Source organism: Cyprinodon tularosa, unplaced genomic scaffold (assembly GCF_016077235.1).
Source record: "Cyprinodon tularosa strain WSP-4 unplaced genomic scaffold, ASM1607723v1 ctg26, whole genome shotgun sequence".
In the NCBI taxonomy this organism is placed as follows: Eukaryota; Metazoa; Chordata; class Actinopteri; order Cyprinodontiformes; family Cyprinodontidae; genus Cyprinodon; species Cyprinodon tularosa.
The window spans coordinates 1,957,747-1,977,225 of record NW_024038961.1 but is presented as its reverse complement, the minus strand read 5'-3'; the positions used below and the strand labels follow the sequence as shown (position 1 = coordinate 1,977,225).

The window sequence follows — 19,479 nt, the reverse complement described above, 5'->3', positions numbered from 1 at the left end:
CTGGTGTCATGATAAAGATCCCTATGCTGCAATAAATTGCTGAGTGTATTGTTAAGGCTTTTATTTTGTAGAGTATCTTGTGTGTTATTTAAAAGGTCTAGCAATGCTCTGTCTTTAGCATAAATTAAAAGACTAGGGAGTCATATTGTTTAGTCACCCTTTTTTCCTTTTTTACTGTTCTATTCTATTCCAAGATACTCCAGTATAGTTGTCCAGTTTAAACACACAGAGAACAGGTTCTTGTTAACAGGGTGATCTGTTTCCTTCCTCTCACACCCACATCACCCAGTCTGGCATGGCTGCTTATTGGGTCTGCCTTATAAATCACACCTCAAGAGCAGGAAATTAAGGCTGCCACGCACCTCTTCTCCTCCCAAGAGCAGATATCCCACAACAAACACAACCTCTGTGGCTTCCTTCCTCTCCCCGTCGACCAACTCCTTCCCCAAGTCCACCGAGTGGATTTAAGTGGCTCTTTTAGGCAGCTTTTAAAGACTGTCATTTGTCACATGTGGATGTGGATGTGTGGATGTGAGGAGGGCATGTGTTTGACTCTGGACTAAATCTCAATCAGGGAGCCCACCTCTTGAAGCCATCTGGCGATTTCTGATAAATGACATGAAGCAAAGTGTTACTGATGGAAGCTTCAGCACTTTGTTACTTCTTCTCAAGCCAAACTGGCAGGTGCTTTTGTCAGTAAAAAAGACTAAAGTTTGCAGGTCAATGCAAGCATGTTAGTGAAGTAGTTCTATGGTCTCTGTGACAGACATCTAAGAATGAATCCATTAAACTGTCTAAAAGAGGAATTCAAGGCTGTTGGTAACAGATTAGAGCAACGATTTTTGATTTTCTGTTTTTTCTTTTAATCCTTTTCATAATATGTTTTTTTTTTTAAAGAGCACAGTCATTTCAGACATTAACCTTATTTTCCTGTAGAGAATCATTATACACTATATTGCCAAAAGTATTTGCTCACCCATCCAAATTATTGGAATCAGGTGTTCCAATCACTTCCATGGCCACAGGTGTATAAATTCAAGCACCTAGGCATGCAGACTGTTTTTACAAACATTTGTGAAAGAATGGGTCGCTCTCAGGAGCTCAGTGAATTCCAGCGTGGAACTGTGATAGGATGCCACCTGTGCAACAAATCCAGTCGTGAAATTTCCTCGCTCCTAAATATTCCACAGTCAACTGTCAGCTGTATTATAAGAAAATGGAAGTGTTTGGGAACGACAGCAACTCAGCCACGAAGAGGTAGGCCACGTAAACTGACGGAGCGGGGTCAGCGGATGCTGACGCGCATAGTGCGAAGAGGTCGCCAACTTTCTGCAGAGTCAATCACTACAGACCTCCAAACTTCATGTGGCCTTCAGATTAGCTCAAGAACAGTGCGCAGAGAGCTTCATGGAATGGGTTTCCATGGTCGAGCAGCTGCATCCAAGCCATACATCACCAAGTGCAATGCAAAGCGTCGGATGCGGTGGTGTAAAGCACGCCGCCACTGGACTCTAGAGCAGTGGAGACGCGTTCTCTGGAGTGACGAATCGCGCTTCTCCATCTGGCAATCTGATGGACGGGTCTGGGTTTGGCGGTTGCCAGGAGAACGGTACTTGTCTGACTGCATTGTGCCAAGTGTAAAGTTTGGTGGAGGGGGGATTATGGTGTGGGGTTGTTTTTCAGGAGCTGGGCTTGGCCCCTTAGTTCCAGTGAAAGGAACTCTGAATGCTTCAGCATACCAAGACATTTTGGACAATTCCATGCTCCCAACTTTGTGGGAACAGTTTGGAGCTGGCCCCTTCCTCTTCCAACATGACTGTGCACCAGTGCACAAAGCAAGGTCCATAAAGACATGGATGACAGAGTCTGGTGTGGATGAACTTGACTGGCCTGCACAGAGTCCTGACCTCAACCCGATAGAACACCTTTGGGATGAATTAGAGCGGAGACTGAGAGCCAGGCCTTCTCGTCCAACATCAGTGTGCGACCTCACAAATGCGCTTCTGGAAGAATGGTCAAAAATTCCCATAAACACACTCCTAAACCTTGTGGACAGCCTTCCCAGAAGAGTTGAAGCTGTTCTAGCTGCAAAGGGTGGACCGACGTCATATTGAACCCTATGGATTAGGAACGGGATGTCACTTAAGCTCATATGTGAGTCAAGGCAGGTGAGCAAATACTTTTGGCAATATAGTGTAGCTCTGAAAGCCAGCACCCATCCTTCCTCTGTCTCCCTCATTGATTTCCTTACACGTGTTTGTCTCCTTCTCGCTCTTCCAGCTGGTTGATGAGGAAAAGTCTGTGGTGATCATAGAAATGGAGAAATTGGTGACACTTTGCCAACAGCTGCAGATGGGGGCCAAAACTCCAGTACAGGGCAAGACTGCCACCTTCCAGAAGGTAACCCATATTACACCTGTAGTTAATTTCATTTTTGCTGTCGTTTTTTATTTTTATGTTTGAACAGTTCCTACAACATTTAGTCTGACTGGACTGCCATTAGGAGAAACATCTAATTTTGAGAGTTATTTACAGAGATGTAGAATTCTGCTACACAGTAGAAATGAAGTGTTAAAATGAATTGCATTTAAAAAGTAGTTAATTTCTGATTTAAAGGACATTTTGATTTACTTTATAAATATCTAATTTACTCCAGTTGACAAACAAGGGCTGTAAGTTACAGCGTAATGAAGCCTATATGAATAGAAAATATAAGAAACTAGATGATATAACCACACAGTTAACCAATTTCTATGTGTAAACATTTAATTAAAACTTTGTTTTCAGTTTTGAATCCAATTCGGATATAAACTGTTACAGTTTTTATTTATGTATTATACATTTATAATACTACAATTTAGCATTAATTCTTCTATAATTTTGAGGTAACACAAATACAGTTTTTAATTACAATACTATGTATAGAATTTAATAACTGATTTAGAGCCATATATCACATTTTAAGGTACTTTTTCCAATAATATCTGCAAATAGTAATATTTGAACTTTATTGATCTTACAATGGAGAAATTTACCTCGGCATTTAACCCATCCCCTTGGGGAGCAGTGGGCTGCCACTGTGCGGCGTCCAGGGAGCAGTGTGGGACTAAGGGTCTTGCTCAGGGACCTAGAGTGCAGGCTGCTGGGGATCGAACAAGGTACTTGCAACATTCTCAGAGCACAAGCACACAGCTTTAACAACTAGGCCATCACCTTCCCCATACAAATACTTTCAAACAAAAGTATTAAGTCTACCCTGTATTCCTCCTATTCAAGAGGGGAGGCGAGGGGAGGCCTAGTGGTTAGGGCATAGAGCTTGAAATCCTGAGATTCTGAGTTCGAGCCCCACTCCCACAGACTGCTACTCTGGATCTCTGAGCAAAACCCTTAACCCCACACTGCTCCCCATGGGGTTGGGTTAAATGCAGAGGTAAATTTCTCCAAAGTGAGATCAATTAAGTATTATTATTATTGACACACATGAACATTATCAAACAGATATAAACCTAAAGCTATATGCTGCTTGCAGGTCATTATTTTTTATTTATTTTTTTTATTTATTATTTTGTATTTAAAACAGTAACCTTGAATCTTGTAGATGTTTATGTAATGATGACCATGTTTTGATTTTGCAAAAAGGTGACATTTGACCTGCCTACAGTTTAACATTCATGACACGGCTCTCCTCATAGTGTAGGTTGGCAAACCGAGGCCAGCTTCATTTGCCAGTTCCTTTTTGCTGTGCCTTCCATGAAAATAGACTCAATCCGTACGACTGACCACCACAGAGTGGAAGAGGGCATTGACTGGATATCAGGCAGAGAGAAAACAAGCAGAAGATTGAGTGTGTTCAAATGAGGGATCAGTGTGATTCACCTCTTTCTTTTCACTTTTGAGGAGGGTCGGAGTACCTTAGACAGAGGCTGTTGCATTATAAATATTACAAAAAACTTTATATCTAGACAAGCTTTTAAAAGAGTTTTAAAATCCAGATGTCCATAAAAGTTCAGTATTTTTCTACATTTTTTTTTGTCCTTGCTATATCTGTCTTTACTGCCAGGACACTGGTGTGAAAGTACAAAGGCTATCATAGGTTGAGATGCACAATAATGACCAAGACTAAAAATGGATAAACATCCATCGTAGGGTTTGTGTCAGTCTGAACTATATGGGGCCAAGAGGAGAATTTAATAGTAGAAAATTATTTGTTAAAATAACTATTGGCAGTACAGATGCAATAATAAGATATTAATGTGCTCAGCACTGCTTAAAATACAATTTTTTGTTTACTTTATACATAATATTGAATATTATAAAACTGTTTAACCTTTCAGAAACTAAATTAAATGGAAGCGAAAAATGCTGCCATTGCTGCAGATATTGTTTGAATATAACATATAATCATGGCGCATGATATATTTTCTTTAACAATAATTTTTTCATATGGTAAAGTAAAGAGGAAATTTCGAAGAGGATTATCTAAATTGCATCAAGCAAAGACTTGGGAAAACATTAACTGCCTTTAATTTCTGATTCTGTGATGTATATTTCTCTTTCTTTATCTGTAGGTGGACTCATCGATTCAGACAACCAGAAACATCATGACTGTGATCCTCTCCCTTCTCCCTATTACTAACAAGCTAAATAAAAAGGTAACATCCACATTCATCCCTAAATAACTGGATTGAATGAGTTGGTTGGATTTCCACACATTTTCCTAAGTTGAAAGAGAGAATTCAGGCTCATTCTCTTCAAAAAGAAGTATTTTGGTCCATTTATGTTTTTACTGTTCTGAAAATTCCTTTATCTGTACTTCCAATAAAAAATTTCCCTCACCTCATAATCACTCACTCTTTTCAGATTCTTGTGAGTAGTATTTCTGCAGATTGCCACATCTAAAAGAGAAAGGTCCCTTGATGGGCTTAAACCATCACTACTTCAGTTAACAGACAAATACACTGAACATATGCCACACACAAAGACCGGATCTGCCTCTAGTACTTATTGCATTAAAATTAGAAAGTTCTGATGTTTAAATTTTTCAGGTTTCAGCTTTTTCCAAGATAGTGACACTTTTCCTTTGAAAAAAACAGCCTTAAGGACAAAAGTCCCTGGGTGGGCTTGAACCACCAACCTTTCGGTTAACAGCCAAATCCGCTGACCGATAACTACTAATAATTGTGTCAAAATGAAAGTTCTGAACATTTTTCAAGCCTCAGTTTTTTCCAGATTTCAGCTTTTCCATGATAGTAACACATTTCCATTAAAAAAACAGAGTTTCAATGTAAATGTAGCTCACAAAGTACTTTATTTATGCTACTTTCTAGGCAGTTGGTAGAGTATTTTACTCTTGGTCAGATATTTCCAAGATTTTAATAAGAGAAGACATTGAATCTATGCAACAACAAAAACCTTTCTGGATTGGAGGCAAAACATCTTCAAACTTGGAAAACAAGTCCAGTGGATTGGATTTGGAATGACTAAGACCTAGAATCTTCACCAGCATAAAGACAAGTGTCCCTGGGTGGGCTTGAACCACCAACCTTTCGGTTAACAGCCGAACACGCTGACCTATTGCACCACAGAGTAAATGGCAACAGTCCTTTTGCAAGACACACATCAAGACAGCACACCTGTGCATGATAAAAATTGTGTCAAAATGAGAGTTCTGAAATCTACAGTTTTCAGCCTTCATCTTTTTCCATGATAGTGACACTTTTCCTTAGAAGACTGACACTTTTTCTTACAAAAACTAAGTTTCAGTGTAAATGTTGTTCACAAAGTATTTTATTTATAATACTTTCCAGACAGTTGGAAGGGTATTTTCATCTTGTTCATATATTTCCAAGATTTTAAGAGGAGAAGACATTAAATCTATGCCACAACATGGAAAAGCAAGGTTTTTACTAAGCTGTGCACCATGTAATGCTTAGAAGAGCGTTACAATGCAGGACTTAATATGGAGTATATCAAAGGGGAAAAAAACAGTGCACTAATAAGCCTAGAGGTCAAACATCCCTGGTTGGGCTTAAACCACAAACCTTTCACTTAACAGCCGAATGCATTGAACGCCTGCACCATAGAGACGAGACAACACCTCTTTGCAAGACACTGACACACAAAGAGCATACCTATTCTCTACTAATAATTGCGTCAAAATGAGTCTTCTGAACAATGCAGTTTTCAGGCTTCAGCTTTTTCCAGATTTCAGCTTTTTTCTTAGAAGAGTGACACTTTTTCTTACAAAAACTAAGTTTCAGTGTGCATGTTGGTTACAAAGTACTTTATTTATGCTACTTTCCACACTGTTGGGAGGGTATTTTACACTTTGGTTAGATATTTCCAAGATTTTAAGAGAAGATATCATATCTATGCCACAACATGAAAAGCAAGGTTATTCTACAGAGCTCTGCACAATGTAATGCTGAGACGAGTTTTACAATACAGTACTTAATATAGAGTACATCAAATGCGTATGAAATAATGGTCTACCAATGCCTTGTTAAGCCTTAAAGACAAAGAAGAGTTTTACAATGCAACACTTAAAATAGATTACATCAAAGACAGGTGAAATAATGGTTCACCATTGCCTCATTAAGCCTCGTTAGCCACCCGCTGTCATTTCAATTCCCCACTCCCATTCAGGGGACAAAACATCTTGACTGGGCTGTCAAGCCAACAATTGCACCTAACAACCCCCATTTCAGAGGCATAGCCAAGTATCGGGTATTTCGGGCTAACAAAGTACCCAAAACGATTCCCCATTCTAGACAGCAGACCCATTCTTCTGGTTCAATTTACACGTTTTCTAAGCCAAAACAAGTTTTTGGGGTCCTTCGAAGTCAACACTAATTCTGACAATTTGAATTTAAAAACCTTTCTGGAGTGGAAGCAAAACATCTTCAAACTTGGAAAGCAGGTCGGGTGGATTGGTTTTGGAATGACTAAGACCCAGAATCTTCACCAGCATAAAGAAAAACGTCCCTGGGTGGGCTTGAACCACCAACCTTTCGGTTAACAGCCGAACGCACTAATCGATTGCGCCACAGAGACAACAAAAATTGTGTCAGCAAGGACCCAATTAATACAGACTGCTGACGTCACTCTGCTGCATCCACCGCTCAGAATGTTTTTTCGTTTTCGAGTTATGAACAGTACTTTGCTGGCAGACCACTAAAACAAAAAAAGCAATGTCCGCTGTGTTTTCTCTTTGATTATGGCATACAATGTGCAGTCTTAAGGAAGAAAATGCAAATAGGATGATTTATTACTAATTTTATTTATGATTCAAACAATGCAGCCAAATTCTCAAAATGAAAAAGCAAATAGAATTTTGGTATGTATTTGCTTGGGTACATTTGACAAATAAATCTCAAATTTCTTTTTCATTTTAATTAAGTAAAAGGATGAGGTGTGTTAAAGAAGAAAATGAAAATGCAATCAGGTTTATTGATTACTAATTTCATTTATGAGTCAAACAATGCAGCCAAATGAATGCCAATGAAAAATGAAAAAGCATTTATGAAAATGCTTTTTCATTTGAAATATGGTAACGATTCGCTTCCATACCCTTAATGTAAAGTTACTGCAACAACATTAAATGAAATCATTAAATGAACAAGGTTATGATGAGTGGGATTCCTTTGAGCATGAAATTTATTTATACGTTATTTCAAATCGACAAGGGCACTTCCCACACTGGTTACCTATTGAGTTATGGCAACAGTTTGATTTGAACAAGTTTTTCATTGGTGTATTAATAAAAATTAGCATTAATATTTAAAAACAATAAGGTTAACCTTTATATTATTGTCATAGTACTTTTTTCCCAGACAGACAATTGAAAAAAAGGTATTTGTGATTAATTTTTCTACACTGGTAGCAGTTTAAAATGTGTTCACAGATTTGAGAAGAAAAAAAATATTGAATTTTAATGTCTGACAGCCCGATCAATCTACAGGGAGAGTCAAGCTAAGAATCATCAATTTCCAATAACATCAATGTAAACTTCGAGGATATATTAGAAGAGTTGCATTTGATGCCATTATTGAACTTATGTGCTGTTATGTACGATTTTCCAAATGCAATTCTCTTGTGCAGATGTGTTAGAAATCAGAAACTGATTTTCTGTAAGTAATGTGGAAAAAATAAGATCAAACTCAAAGTTCTTTATTATATAAATATAAACTTTAAAAGAAAGCAGATTTTGGGACTAAAAAGCCTTTTTGTGCATTTTCATCTGTCATCTCTGTCAGTTTGGTTGGTGTGTCAGTGGATTTGTTGAACCTAAGGCAGGAGTTTTTATGCTCTTTAGGAATATGGTCTTACAGTCAAAAATAGTCTAAGAAACCAGATTAAAAAAACAGAACCCTTTTTTCTTTTTAAACAAACCAGATGTTTGGCCACAGTTCTACTCAGGGAGTATATTCAGAATGCCTTCAACATCTATAAATATGTTTGATTGAAAGGATTTGATAGAAATCAGTTTTATTTTAGCTCTTTATAAACCAAATACCTTTCGCTATGTTAGTATGAGATGCTTGATATAGGTCCTAATGTTCCCCAGAAACAAAGTCTGAGAAAAACTTAAAAAGCTAACAATAAAACCACAATCTGAAAACTTGGTTTGTCTTTCTAACTCTTTTTTTGTCTTGCTGAATTTGCAGCACAAGTCAGAGAGGACGAGCCTAAGTTCCCTGCCGGACTGGGCAGAACGACAGGATTCATCCACACCAGTCAAAGAGGATGGGGCTCTAAGCAGCAAAAACACAAACGGCTTTGGAGTCAAATCCCTGGAGCAGCACATGGCCAGCCTCAACCTCCTGGAGAGCAAATAAGCCAGGAGACCGTCTGCGTGTTTGTTTTTCCCACTGTTGTCACAGCAACACATAGTCAAGCTTAAATCTGTGAAATTATCCCATCATTCCCTTCAATCACTACAGGGTGAACTTGAAATTTACGGCAAATATGGCTGACTTGGGTCAGACAGAGGTCATATTTGACTTGCGGGGGAAGGGGGGGGCGAAATATACACCATGTCCAATCAAATGGATTTATTCCACATTTAATTGAACAACTAGATGTTTCAAAGTTGATAATAGGACAATCAGCCAACAGGATGAGTCTTCAAATAAAACACTCAGATTTGATGATTAAGGGTTTCTACAGAAGTACCGGTATATCAAAATTCTATGTTTCCAGACAAAATTTTTAATTACTTTCAAGATCTTTTCTAAAATCCTTGAGATTTACAGAAAAAAAAAAGTTTTGTCTTTGATTTTTCAGGTCCCAAAATGATGAAACACCACAATTTCACAATTTAGAAACTGGCCATCAGTTGTCTTTGTGATATATGGCCATCTAATATTTTTGGGGCATCTGGATTGTATCACAACAGCTCATCTTCAAGACAGGCTGAAGTGTCCTACTGTACCTAAAGTAGAGAATGTTAAGCAAAATTTCTGTATTTCAGTACAATTATTATTGTTTTCTGTGCTTTTTAGGACTAAAGATAATTATGGTCCTTTATTTTTTCGCAACTGTGCATTCAGTCAGTAAGTGAAAAACCGAAACACAAATGGCTAAAATAACAAAATCAATGGGTTTTCAGTTAATTTAAAGATTAAGCTTTCCATTAGAATAAACTGATGCACAAACCACATTATGCAGCATTGCCTATTTATTTTCCTCAAATATCCTTATGAGGGTGAAAATAACCAAAAAACTGAATATTTCCATTATGATGTTGCTTTTTATCCATATGTATCACAACAACCCCAAAACAAGGCTTAAAGCAGATTTAATACTGGTCCAGGTTGTGTTGGAGCCCCATTCTAGTTTGGAGAGAATGTCACTAGTTTCATTGCTCTGCTACGTGCCTGTTTGCCCCGAGCCCATTTGTTTTGTGGTGTACTGTAAATGTGTCCAACAAGTGCGATTGTAACATGTGTACCCGCCATAATCTCACTTGGACATGTATTTTATAAATAGATAGATTGGATTAAAATCAGTATATTTGCCATAGCATTTTACTATAGAACATTTACTATGTGCCATGTTAATGTGGGGGGAGGGGGAGTTTTCATGCGAAATGACTGAAACACTTTTTCAGCATCATAAGCAGATTTTTTTTACATCAGAATGACAAAAAAAATGCAGTTGTGCATTCCTGCTGCTGACAAATCAGAATCTTATTTTAAAGCATGCCGAGTAAAACCAAATCATCTGCTGTTCAAACAGAACCTTTAAATGTACTTGTTATTCAGTGTGAAGCATCCAAACATGCCACTATGAATTAAAGGGTATGATGAGATGTAAATTGTGGTACATAGAGCGTATGATATACTATGGAGCTAAAGATAGTAACTTTGACACTGGGTGAGCAGGAGATAATGACTGAAATCTATAAAGCAAACTAAGCTTTAGGGAATTATTGTATGTATCTTGTGAGAAAAGCTATCAAAGATTCAAAATAGGTTTAAAAATACATCTAGTTTTGGACCATCTAATTTTTGATGACTGAAAGGTTGATAAAAGGTTGAGAAAATAAATAAAAATATTTTTCATAAATCTCAGTTTGATTTTTTTCTTATCAAAGAAATTTTTGTCATCTGCAAATAATGTTTAGTACTTCACAAAAAAATACTTCATTTTTTCTTCTTTTATAATAATATAACATTCTAAATTAGAGCTTTCTGAAGCTTGGGAAATAAAACAAAAAAACTCTGGAGTCTTTGTAATTGGGAGAAAAACTGAAGGCAAAGTGCTTCTTTAGCAAAAGCTTCTCCTCAGGAGGTGGATTCAGTCCATTTTCTCAGTCTTTGTCTTGAACCAACTGGGAGAATGAAGGTGGGAAACATACTTAAAGAAAAAATCTCTCCCAGAAAATGTTAGTCTTAGATGCCCTATGAGGAGGGTTGTGACACACTGCGTTTGGAGACGACGCCCTCAAACTCTTCTCTCGTCAAGAGGTGTTCGGTGATGCTCTTGCTTTCCTCAAACTTTGGAAGGATGACGGCGATGTATCCTTCTGTGGACGGCTGTTCAAGAAATCAAGAACAGAATGCAAAAGCATTTCCTTAAGTTGGTCTTGTAAAGTCAGATAATTGTTATGTTGGGAAAAAAAAAACATGACTAATTACCAGAACCACTAGCAGTATAAACTATAATCGTATATCTTAATCTCATGCAATGTAATGTTATTTATAGTCTGGAGGGAATAGGAATCTACCTTTTCTATCAAGAGGTTTGGCGTTTCCAAAATGTTCTCATTAACCTCCAGAAGCCGTCCCCTTATGCAACTGGAACAACAATAAAAATATAATTAAAAATATTATAAGAGAACCAAACAATAAATGTTTACTGAAGGGAAAACCTTACCTATATATTGTGTACTCTGTCTCATCTGAGCATGTTATTCTGCACAACGGTGCAAAGTCTGTAACAAACTGTGCCCCCTATTAAAAGAAAAATGGAACAATGTATTCCAGGGAATCGTGGTAATAAAATTGTTTCTGTGCACATTAATCGAAAGAAATCAGAAGCTTAATAACCTTACCCGTTTAGACTTTCCCGACACTTTATTCTTCAAGCGACTGCAGCCATTACTGATCTGGTAATTGATGCTCTTGATAGTGCGTCCTTCCTGAAGGATTGGGTGGGTCTCAGCTAAGGTAACAACACACAACCTGCAACAGGAAAAGTTCATTTTTGGGTATCTAGCAAACAATGTACCTATAGCCAGATATTTTTTTCAGTGTTAAACTACTAAAGCAGAAAACAAATGAATAATTACTGGCAAAAGCTAGATTTTTTAATGTAATTTCTGATAAAAAAAAAAATAATAATAATAATTTAAAGACTTTAGAAAATAGAGGGAAAGCAGATGCATTTATTTTATGCAGGTCATAAACAGTGCCTTCGAAAACAATTAGCACAATTTAAACATTTTGTTCTGCAACACCAAAATTATAATTTCTTGAATACTCATGAGCCAGGTCAACACAAAGGTACTGCATAAATGCAAAGTGGAAAGAAAATGGGCAGAGATTTGTTTGGGGTAGGTCTCCACTATCTTGACAAATCTAGGGATAATTTCTCCCAACTCTCAGAACTCTTAAATATTTTTCATATAAATATTCCATAAATTTCCAGACTCAACATTCCAGAGTTGACAGTCCTTAGAAAATGTAATATAAAACAATCTTCACTTAGTTTTCAGGAGACTTATTGTAAATGTGGAACCTACAGGAAGTAGGAAAGTAAGGTAAACACAAGATGAGCGAAGGAAATCGGAAAAAGGAGGCAGGAGACAAGGGTAGAAATAAGAAAGAAAGAAAACAAGGCCATGCAAAAAAAAAAAAGGAATTTGAATGAAAGAAAGGTAAAGTGTACAACATATAGGATGGAGGAAGGAAGATACAGATAAAGAATATGATGAAAATAAAAAAGGAACCACAACTAAGTAAGGACATAGACAAAGTAAGTCAAAGACATAGGAATTAGGTCTAGAAATACACTTTTTCTTCTTTTTTTAAGGCAATGAATGCAAATGCAAACACTGGAAAATACTAAATCTAATTCAACATCCTTTCAGGAAATGCAAGACTCATTGCAAAACAATGCTCTGTCAGACTGAATAGAAATTGTCAGGAATCGCTTGCCATATTTCAAATGCACTTTCATTTAGGCTTCATCTTCTAATTGGCCAATTCAAAACTTTCATCTAAACCACTGCAGTTAAATCATGGTTAAAGAGTAACCCCAACAGCTCCACCAGTCTCTAGTCTTTTCAGTCAGAAACAATTTAAGACTGCATTGTATTAAGATTTTCACTATATATACATATATTCTTTTTTTTTTTTTTTTTTTTTTTTTTGCTAATGCAAGTTCTGTTTTATCTTTATAGCAGTTAAATTATTCCATGGATTTACAATAACCCATACTTAACTCGTGCCAAACTAACCATCCAATGGCTATTCATTTTTAATTTTGCTACATTTTCCAAAAATACAATTTTGTGGAGTGAACAACTCATAGCTCTACCAGGCCACTGAGCTGTGGTCGATTCTTTAAATCCTCAAAATCGACTTTCCAGGAGATTTTAGATGCATCCCTGCTCCACCACAGCCAACTGAAATTAGCAATTACATCTTCAGCTTGCCATCAAAACATATATATATAGGTGTTACCTGTTTGAATGTTGCAAGATGCAGTGATCCTCACATGCTTTACCCTTCATATCTAAAATAAATAAATAAATAAAATAAAATTTAACAATGAAAACAAGACATTTCAATTTATTGCTCGCTGAATTGAAACAAATAAAAATAAAAATGCTACCTGCTCTGTACCACCGTGTATAATATCGGTCGATAACGGAGGGTGCTTCTGCATTTGCGTTACTTTGATCCACACAGTCCATCAAAAAGTTCAGTCTAGAACCTTGTTTAAGAAAGAAAGAAAAAAAAAATCCCTGTACACATTTACTTCGAATGTGCTGAGCTTGACGGACATGTAGCGATGTGACCCTGGAGTAGTCCGCCTTTTTAATATGTCCGAAGGTACGAGAAAAGTACAGCATAAGGTTCCGGTTGGGGAACGCACTAGTTTTTGCATTTGTTTTCACGTGTATACAAATCATGTTTTGTTTTTGTTTTTTATTGAGAAATATATTGATCGTTTTGCATCACCATTATTATTATTATTATTATTATTATTATTATTATTATTATTATTATTATTATTATTTGATCTTTTTTTACAAATGTAATTATCTTTGTTTTTTCCATGTTCAATTAGTATATGTCATGGCAATATATATATATATATATATATATATATATATATATATATATATATATATATATATATATATATATATATATATATATATATATATATATATATATATATATATATATATATATATATATATATATATATATATATATATATATATGATTTCTTTGATTATTCAAAATATTCTGTTTCTTTTTATTTATCTGAAAATACCTTAGAAACAGCTATGGGAAAACATAATACAAACCAAAAGTTTTCATAATGATAAATATATTTTCTGTAATTGAATCTTGTAGAGTTATAACATCTTTGATCTCAAAACCCCTACTTATAAAGAAAGTAATTAATATTTGGTTGAAACAGTTTCGTAAGGAGTCCAATAAAGTAATTTCCTATTCATTAGCATTATCCTTTTTAAATAGAAATTTGAGGTGATACAGTCATATAACCTTCAACCTTTCTATGCATAATTACAAGAAGGAATGTGCAGTTTCAATTCCTCTAAAAGTTCTTAGTTTGCTGGCCACTAGATGGCAGAATGGTCCTATCACCTGAGTAGAAAATAGGCTCACTTCACATTTTAGTGTTTAAATAAGACTCCCTTAAAATTGAATGGTTGCTAGGTTTTTGCATTAAGCTGCCATACATTTGACATGATCTAAGCCAACCAGATTATCAATCACATTTTCTTAAAAGGGCAGTTTAGAACATCTATTAATTTTCTAAAAGGAATAGCATATCTCTTTCATCTTGGCTTCTCTAATATGCCATACTGAATCTATGCTTCAGTTTGCCAATTAGTGTATTTTGCAATACCGAGGTCTTGCATAGATGACTCATTGCAGAAATTCAGGAATGTTTTCCTTTTCCTTTGATTTTAGGGATAAGGGCCCTTAAGGAAATACCAAGCATGTCTAGTATTATATGTTCCATTACATTTGCTCACTGGAGCCTGCTGACATTAGTATGAGGTCAATTACGTGGCAATGACTTCATCTCAGTAGCATAATCGAGACAAATCAAACCCAGGAGCTATTTGGCTGGTGCTTGTTCCAACAATGAGTTTTCCATGTACCCACTAGCCACTTCTAAAGTCTATAAAACTTTTCTGTCCCACCAGATCCGTTTTTCCATGACTCCTCAGTCTGCAGAAGAATCTGGCCTATGCAATGCATTTCCACAACGAATTGGAACGGATAGAATGAGTCTGATCTGAACCAATTATGTGCAAAACAGTGATAAAACAATAAACATGACCATGTCCAATAAAGTTTAAAATCTTTATTGTGAATGTGTCCTGAACTGGCTTTTAAAGCACAAAATAACAGTAAGAACTCATTAGGTTTCCTGTAAGGCGAGACCACATCTAGTAAAAACTCCTGACAGTGTGTTTACTTTCTGCTCACATTCCACTCTGCTTTTGTTTGAACAAAATATTCCTCCTTTTTTCACTTTTCCAGACTTGCCTCTAGTATTCAATACCCATGACACAGATGTGTAGAGTGCCTCCAGCTGCACAGGCTTCAGTGAATGGATGTGTGTTTAGGACACACATAGCTGCGAGACAGTTACTGTTCTGCAGGCTGCAATTCCTCCCGTCTGCCGTGTGTCTGCTTGGCTCTTGTGGACGACTTCCAACTTTTTTCTGTGGATAGGTCCCTGCCATTAAAGTAGCTGCTGCTGTTTGTGTGTCATATAAAAAGAAAACCAAACAGTCTTTTTGTGGTCAATATATAATTGAATAAAATTAGGATTTTAATACATCACTTTTTTTTTTGCCTCATAATCAATTAAGAAAGACAATAATATTGTATTTCAAAGCAGAGTAACATAACTTTAATTCATTTAAACTGTAACTACATCAGAAGGAGGTCCAATGTAGATGCTTACTTGGATTAGCTCTAGCCTATTAAACCCTAAACCCCTGCTGCTTTCACCATTAAATGACATATATGTTTAAAAAAATAATGTTGTTCTGCAGGAATAAATATGGCCTATTACTTTTTTTCTGCCTGGGAGGCAATAAAATACCAATTATCACTGACCAGAGGGAGGGATGCTTTTTGGTGAGAGTTATGAGTAATCTTGATTTCAAAATGAAACCAAAAATGTATTTTTCAAATTCAGGTTGCTGTCTTTGTTGCAACATATCACTGAAGAGAAAAACATTCTCTAAAGAGCAAGGGAGTGGTTGTGGTGAAAACAACCTCCTGTTTTCTTCTTTTAGTTTATACACCTTCAACCTTGCCCATTGTCTCACAACCACTTATGAGAATTTCACCAACAGACCAACAAAGAGCAGATAATAAAACAAAATACAATACATAAACGACAGGTTTTCCAGAAGTTGTTAACAAAATCTAAAAATCTCACATTTTTATTCAGCCCCCTGAGTCAATGTTATATGCGTTACAGCAGCATGTTTGAGGGTATGGCTCATAGCTTTTTCAAACGTTTCTTGCAAAAAGCTCATAGCAATCAGGTTGGATGAAGAACATCTGTGAATAACAATAGATCTCAATCTAAACATGAATAGCTCCCCACACCATGATACATTCGTTAACCTATTTTAATGGTTGGAGATAGACTGTTGTATTCTTCCCTCATATATTCTGCAGCATGTCAGCCAGTTCTTATCTTAAAACAGCACCTTCATCCGCATGTTTACTTCATGTTGTGCATTGCTATCCTTGGTCTTTATGAGGATTTTTCGATTGATGATCTGTAAAGGGAATTCTACCAACTTTACCAACTTCTGAAGACAATTGGTGTTACCAAATTTCATCAAGAAGCATCAGATTAAAGGGGTCTGAATGCACACCCACCAATATGAATGTTTACATTGAAGTTTGTGTTTGTAATTTAAAAACATATGAACAATATCATAGAAGAAATTTTTAAGTAATTGTCAAAAAGTCAGTGACAAACACTACAGGCACAGTTGCCTACTTGTTATGTTCAGTTTTATAACAGCTCATTATAGTGACGATTTGATGCAGAAAAAGGATGGAAAATTACTTTATGATACATAATCTGAGGTAGAAATAAGATGCAGATAATCCAGGCTATGCCTTAAAGAGAGGTTCAACAGCCTGGACTTTTCAAGAAACCATGATTACCGGTAAGTGTTTTGTTGGAGCGTGACTATCCAGCATGAGATAAGGTTGAAAGTAGACCCAGACCTTCATGGAGGGATAAAATGTTTTTAGTACTTTAAGAATGCCTCTAAATCTACCGTCACAGAGTCCCTGTTTTCCATTACAGATTATGAATCTAATAAAACGAGAGAATGAAAAGGAATTAACAGGATGGTCCATTAATAAATAAAAGAAGGATTCCTTTAACATGTCAACATCCAAAATCCAAAGAATGTTTTAATTTTATTACAACCTTCATAATTTGAGTGATCATTTACCTAATTTCTGATGTCTGTTCTCTACTGTATTACTGCATTTTTTTTTTACTTGATTACCTCTTAAACAAGCGAAGAATTGTCCTCAGGCAACTAAAACTCCCTTAACAGTTGTAGTATCTTTCCCATGACCTAATCAATTTTTCAGATGCTTGAGGTAGGATCTTTGCCCACTCTTTTCCATAGCAGGTCTTTAGGGTTTGTGGGCTTTCATTTATATGCATCTTCCATGAAGTGCTTCAGTCTGAAGTCTTTTTTTTTGGCTTGTTTTCACTTCTTCTCCCTGAGTTGCAGTGTGCTCAAATTTTTCGACACACTGATAATAATTTTGCGCAAAACTTGTTAAAGATTTTTTTTATTTTTAAACGATGTCAAGTCAAATCTCTAAACTATAGCTTAATTTTCACAATACATTTGTGTTGAAAATGCTGCTCAGGGCTAAATTGATGAGAAAATGCTTGTGGTGCTTATTAATTCAGGTGTAAGATTACCCTGGTCTCTGAGTTCACAGACGTATGGTTTTGATCTAAGGGAGCTGCATGAACCAGTATGTTAAACCTGTTGATTTCCCCCTGAAATGTACAGATTGTCCATTGGGGGGGTGTCAAAATGCTTGAAGACATTTTCCTAATATCTGTGTGCTGGAACTGGTACTGGTTCTTTGGAACAGTTTCAATGTCAGAACAGTTTTAATATGCTGTCTGTTTTAATACACTTCACTGTCAAACACTCAGCAGCTTCCAGGTTTAATCCATCATGTCAGAGAAGAAGGAGAGAGAAAAGGAGTGGAAGGGAGTGAAAAACCTGTCTTGGGAGGGTTTTCATGTGCATATTTGTGGTCATTCTCTTTTTTTGAAACACTCCTGGCCTTTTAAGGGCCCAGAAAAACACTGTTTCTTTAAAATACATATTTTTAAACCATCTGAACTATAGTTGTTTGTTTTCTGAAGCTTCTTAAAAATCTACTGTGTTTTGCAGCACAAGCCTTTTTTTTCTCAGTCACAACTGATGCAATTTCTATCCTGTCTGACGTGTGAAAAATGAGAGGAAGTGCTCTCATTGGGAACATTTCAACCACCTACAACTAGTTTGAGACACAGATAAACCCAGAAGTGTTAAACATTATTATTCTTGTGCTGTTTAACTTTCATTAATCTCATTTCTCTTTTTTTTTAACAATGAAGTAAAAAAAAATCTCCATTTTGAAAACTGAGTGTAGCTTCTCGTTGAATCATCATGTTTTCATGAGAGGAAGGAGGCTTAACAATGTTGAAGGCAATGAAAAAGAAAAAAAATCTCCATTACTCCTTTTAACCTGCAACAATGACTCCTTTACATTCATTCTTGAAGTTGACAATGTCCTCACTTCAGCAAAAGATGTCAAATTTACAATCTTCCATGTTGGTCAAATAATCAGCCTTTTCTGCATAACCATAGTAAGAAAGCAGATTACTCCCATTCTCCAAGAATACTTTTCATGACACATTTCTTACTCTAGATTTAAATATTTTTGTGAATTTAACATTCAAGCTCATATTCTTTTTGTTGTTACAAATGGTATTAAATGTTGAAACCAGATATAACATTCATTGTGTAAAAAAAAAAAAAAAGATGTAAAAAGGCGTATCGCATGTTCTTATTCTGGTGCAAAATGTGTTAAGGCTGGTCTGGCTAAAGTTGGCCAGGAAGTACCATTATCCACAGAGAAATGAGTGCCATACAAAATATGGGCACTCAGTGATGATTAATTAACATATTAAAAAAGGCAACAAGCTGAATCAGATGCCCTGTGGTGTGAAGAAAATTATGCATTTGGATCAACAAATACAGAAAGGTAGCCTACAAATCAGACCTTCACTACTTAAAGAATCTTGTCAAAGGATATCCAAAAGATTTGATGCAACTCATACAGGTTAAAAGCCAATTCTACCTTTAGACCTTGACAAAATTCAGTGTAAAAAAAGTCACAAAACTTTATATGTCAAATTGTATTCATGCAGATTTTGAAGCATGTCGTTCTTTTTTTCCTCTGAAGTTTTCTTCCCTGCAGCACTCTGGCTCTGCATCATACCCAAATTCCCAGCAGATTGCATCAGCAACCATGTTATTTGGGAATGACTTGAATTATTTGCAGCTTTTATTACAAATCAATGTTTGTTTTTGTTGTTTGTTTGTTTTTGTTTTTTTGTCCTTGGCTCTCTTGCAGAGTTTCAGACTTGGTTGTGTGTTTTGGCTTAGGCTCCTATAGTGCAACAGTAAGGCCATGT

At 36.1% G+C, this 19,479-nt stretch overlaps 2 protein-coding genes and 1 non-coding gene across 4 annotated transcripts in view; 1 reads left to right on the top strand and 2 right to left on the bottom strand.

Moving 5' to 3' along the window:
- The window catches only part of ctnnal1 (catenin (cadherin-associated protein), alpha-like 1), a 105,206-nt gene extending 95,801 nt beyond the window's left edge, over positions 1–9,405 (top strand). For both annotated transcript variants that reach the window (XM_038288732.1, XM_038288731.1), the window contains exons 17-19: positions 2,281–2,400; positions 4,569–4,652; positions 8,667–9,405. In XM_038288732.1, the coding sequence (XP_038144660.1) occupies positions 2,281–2,400; positions 4,569–4,652; positions 8,667–8,837 (375 nt within the window). In that variant the 3' untranslated portion in view covers positions 8,838–9,405. The remainder of the gene's footprint in view (positions 1–2,280; positions 2,401–4,568; positions 4,653–8,666) is intronic.
- trnan-guu lies at positions 6,980–7,053 on the bottom strand. The gene has a single exon. It is a non-coding gene; the product is annotated as a tRNA-Asn (tRNA).
- A 605-nt stretch (positions 9,406–10,010) lies between the features above and the next one.
- abitram (actin binding transcription modulator) lies at positions 10,011–13,531 on the bottom strand. Its single transcript, XM_038288733.1, has 6 exons — positions 13,342–13,531; positions 13,191–13,242; positions 11,558–11,687; positions 11,380–11,456; positions 11,231–11,300; positions 10,011–11,039 (listed from the first exon to the last, which is right to left on the bottom strand). The coding sequence occupies exons 1-6, from the start codon at positions 13,421–13,423 to the stop codon at positions 10,905–10,907; spliced, it is 546 nt and encodes a 181-aa protein (XP_038144661.1). The 5' UTR covers positions 13,424–13,531; the 3' UTR covers positions 10,011–10,904.
- Between the last annotated feature and the right edge of the window lie 5,948 nt (positions 13,532–19,479).

Excerpts from the sequence above, each read along its gene's own strand:
- abitram (XM_038288733.1), bottom strand. The coding sequence starts at position 13,423 with ATGGACTGTGTGGATCAAAGTAACGCAAATGCAGAAGCACCCTCCGTT. Across the intron at positions 11,457-11,557 it reads TGTCGGGAAAGTCTAAACGG|GGGGCACAGTTTGTTACAGA; the intron begins GTAAGGTTATTA and ends TTCTTTTAATAG. Across the intron at positions 11,040-11,230 it reads CAAACCTCTTGATAGAAAAG|CCGTCCACAGAAGGATACAT; the intron begins GTAGATTCCTAT and ends TTTCTTGAACAG.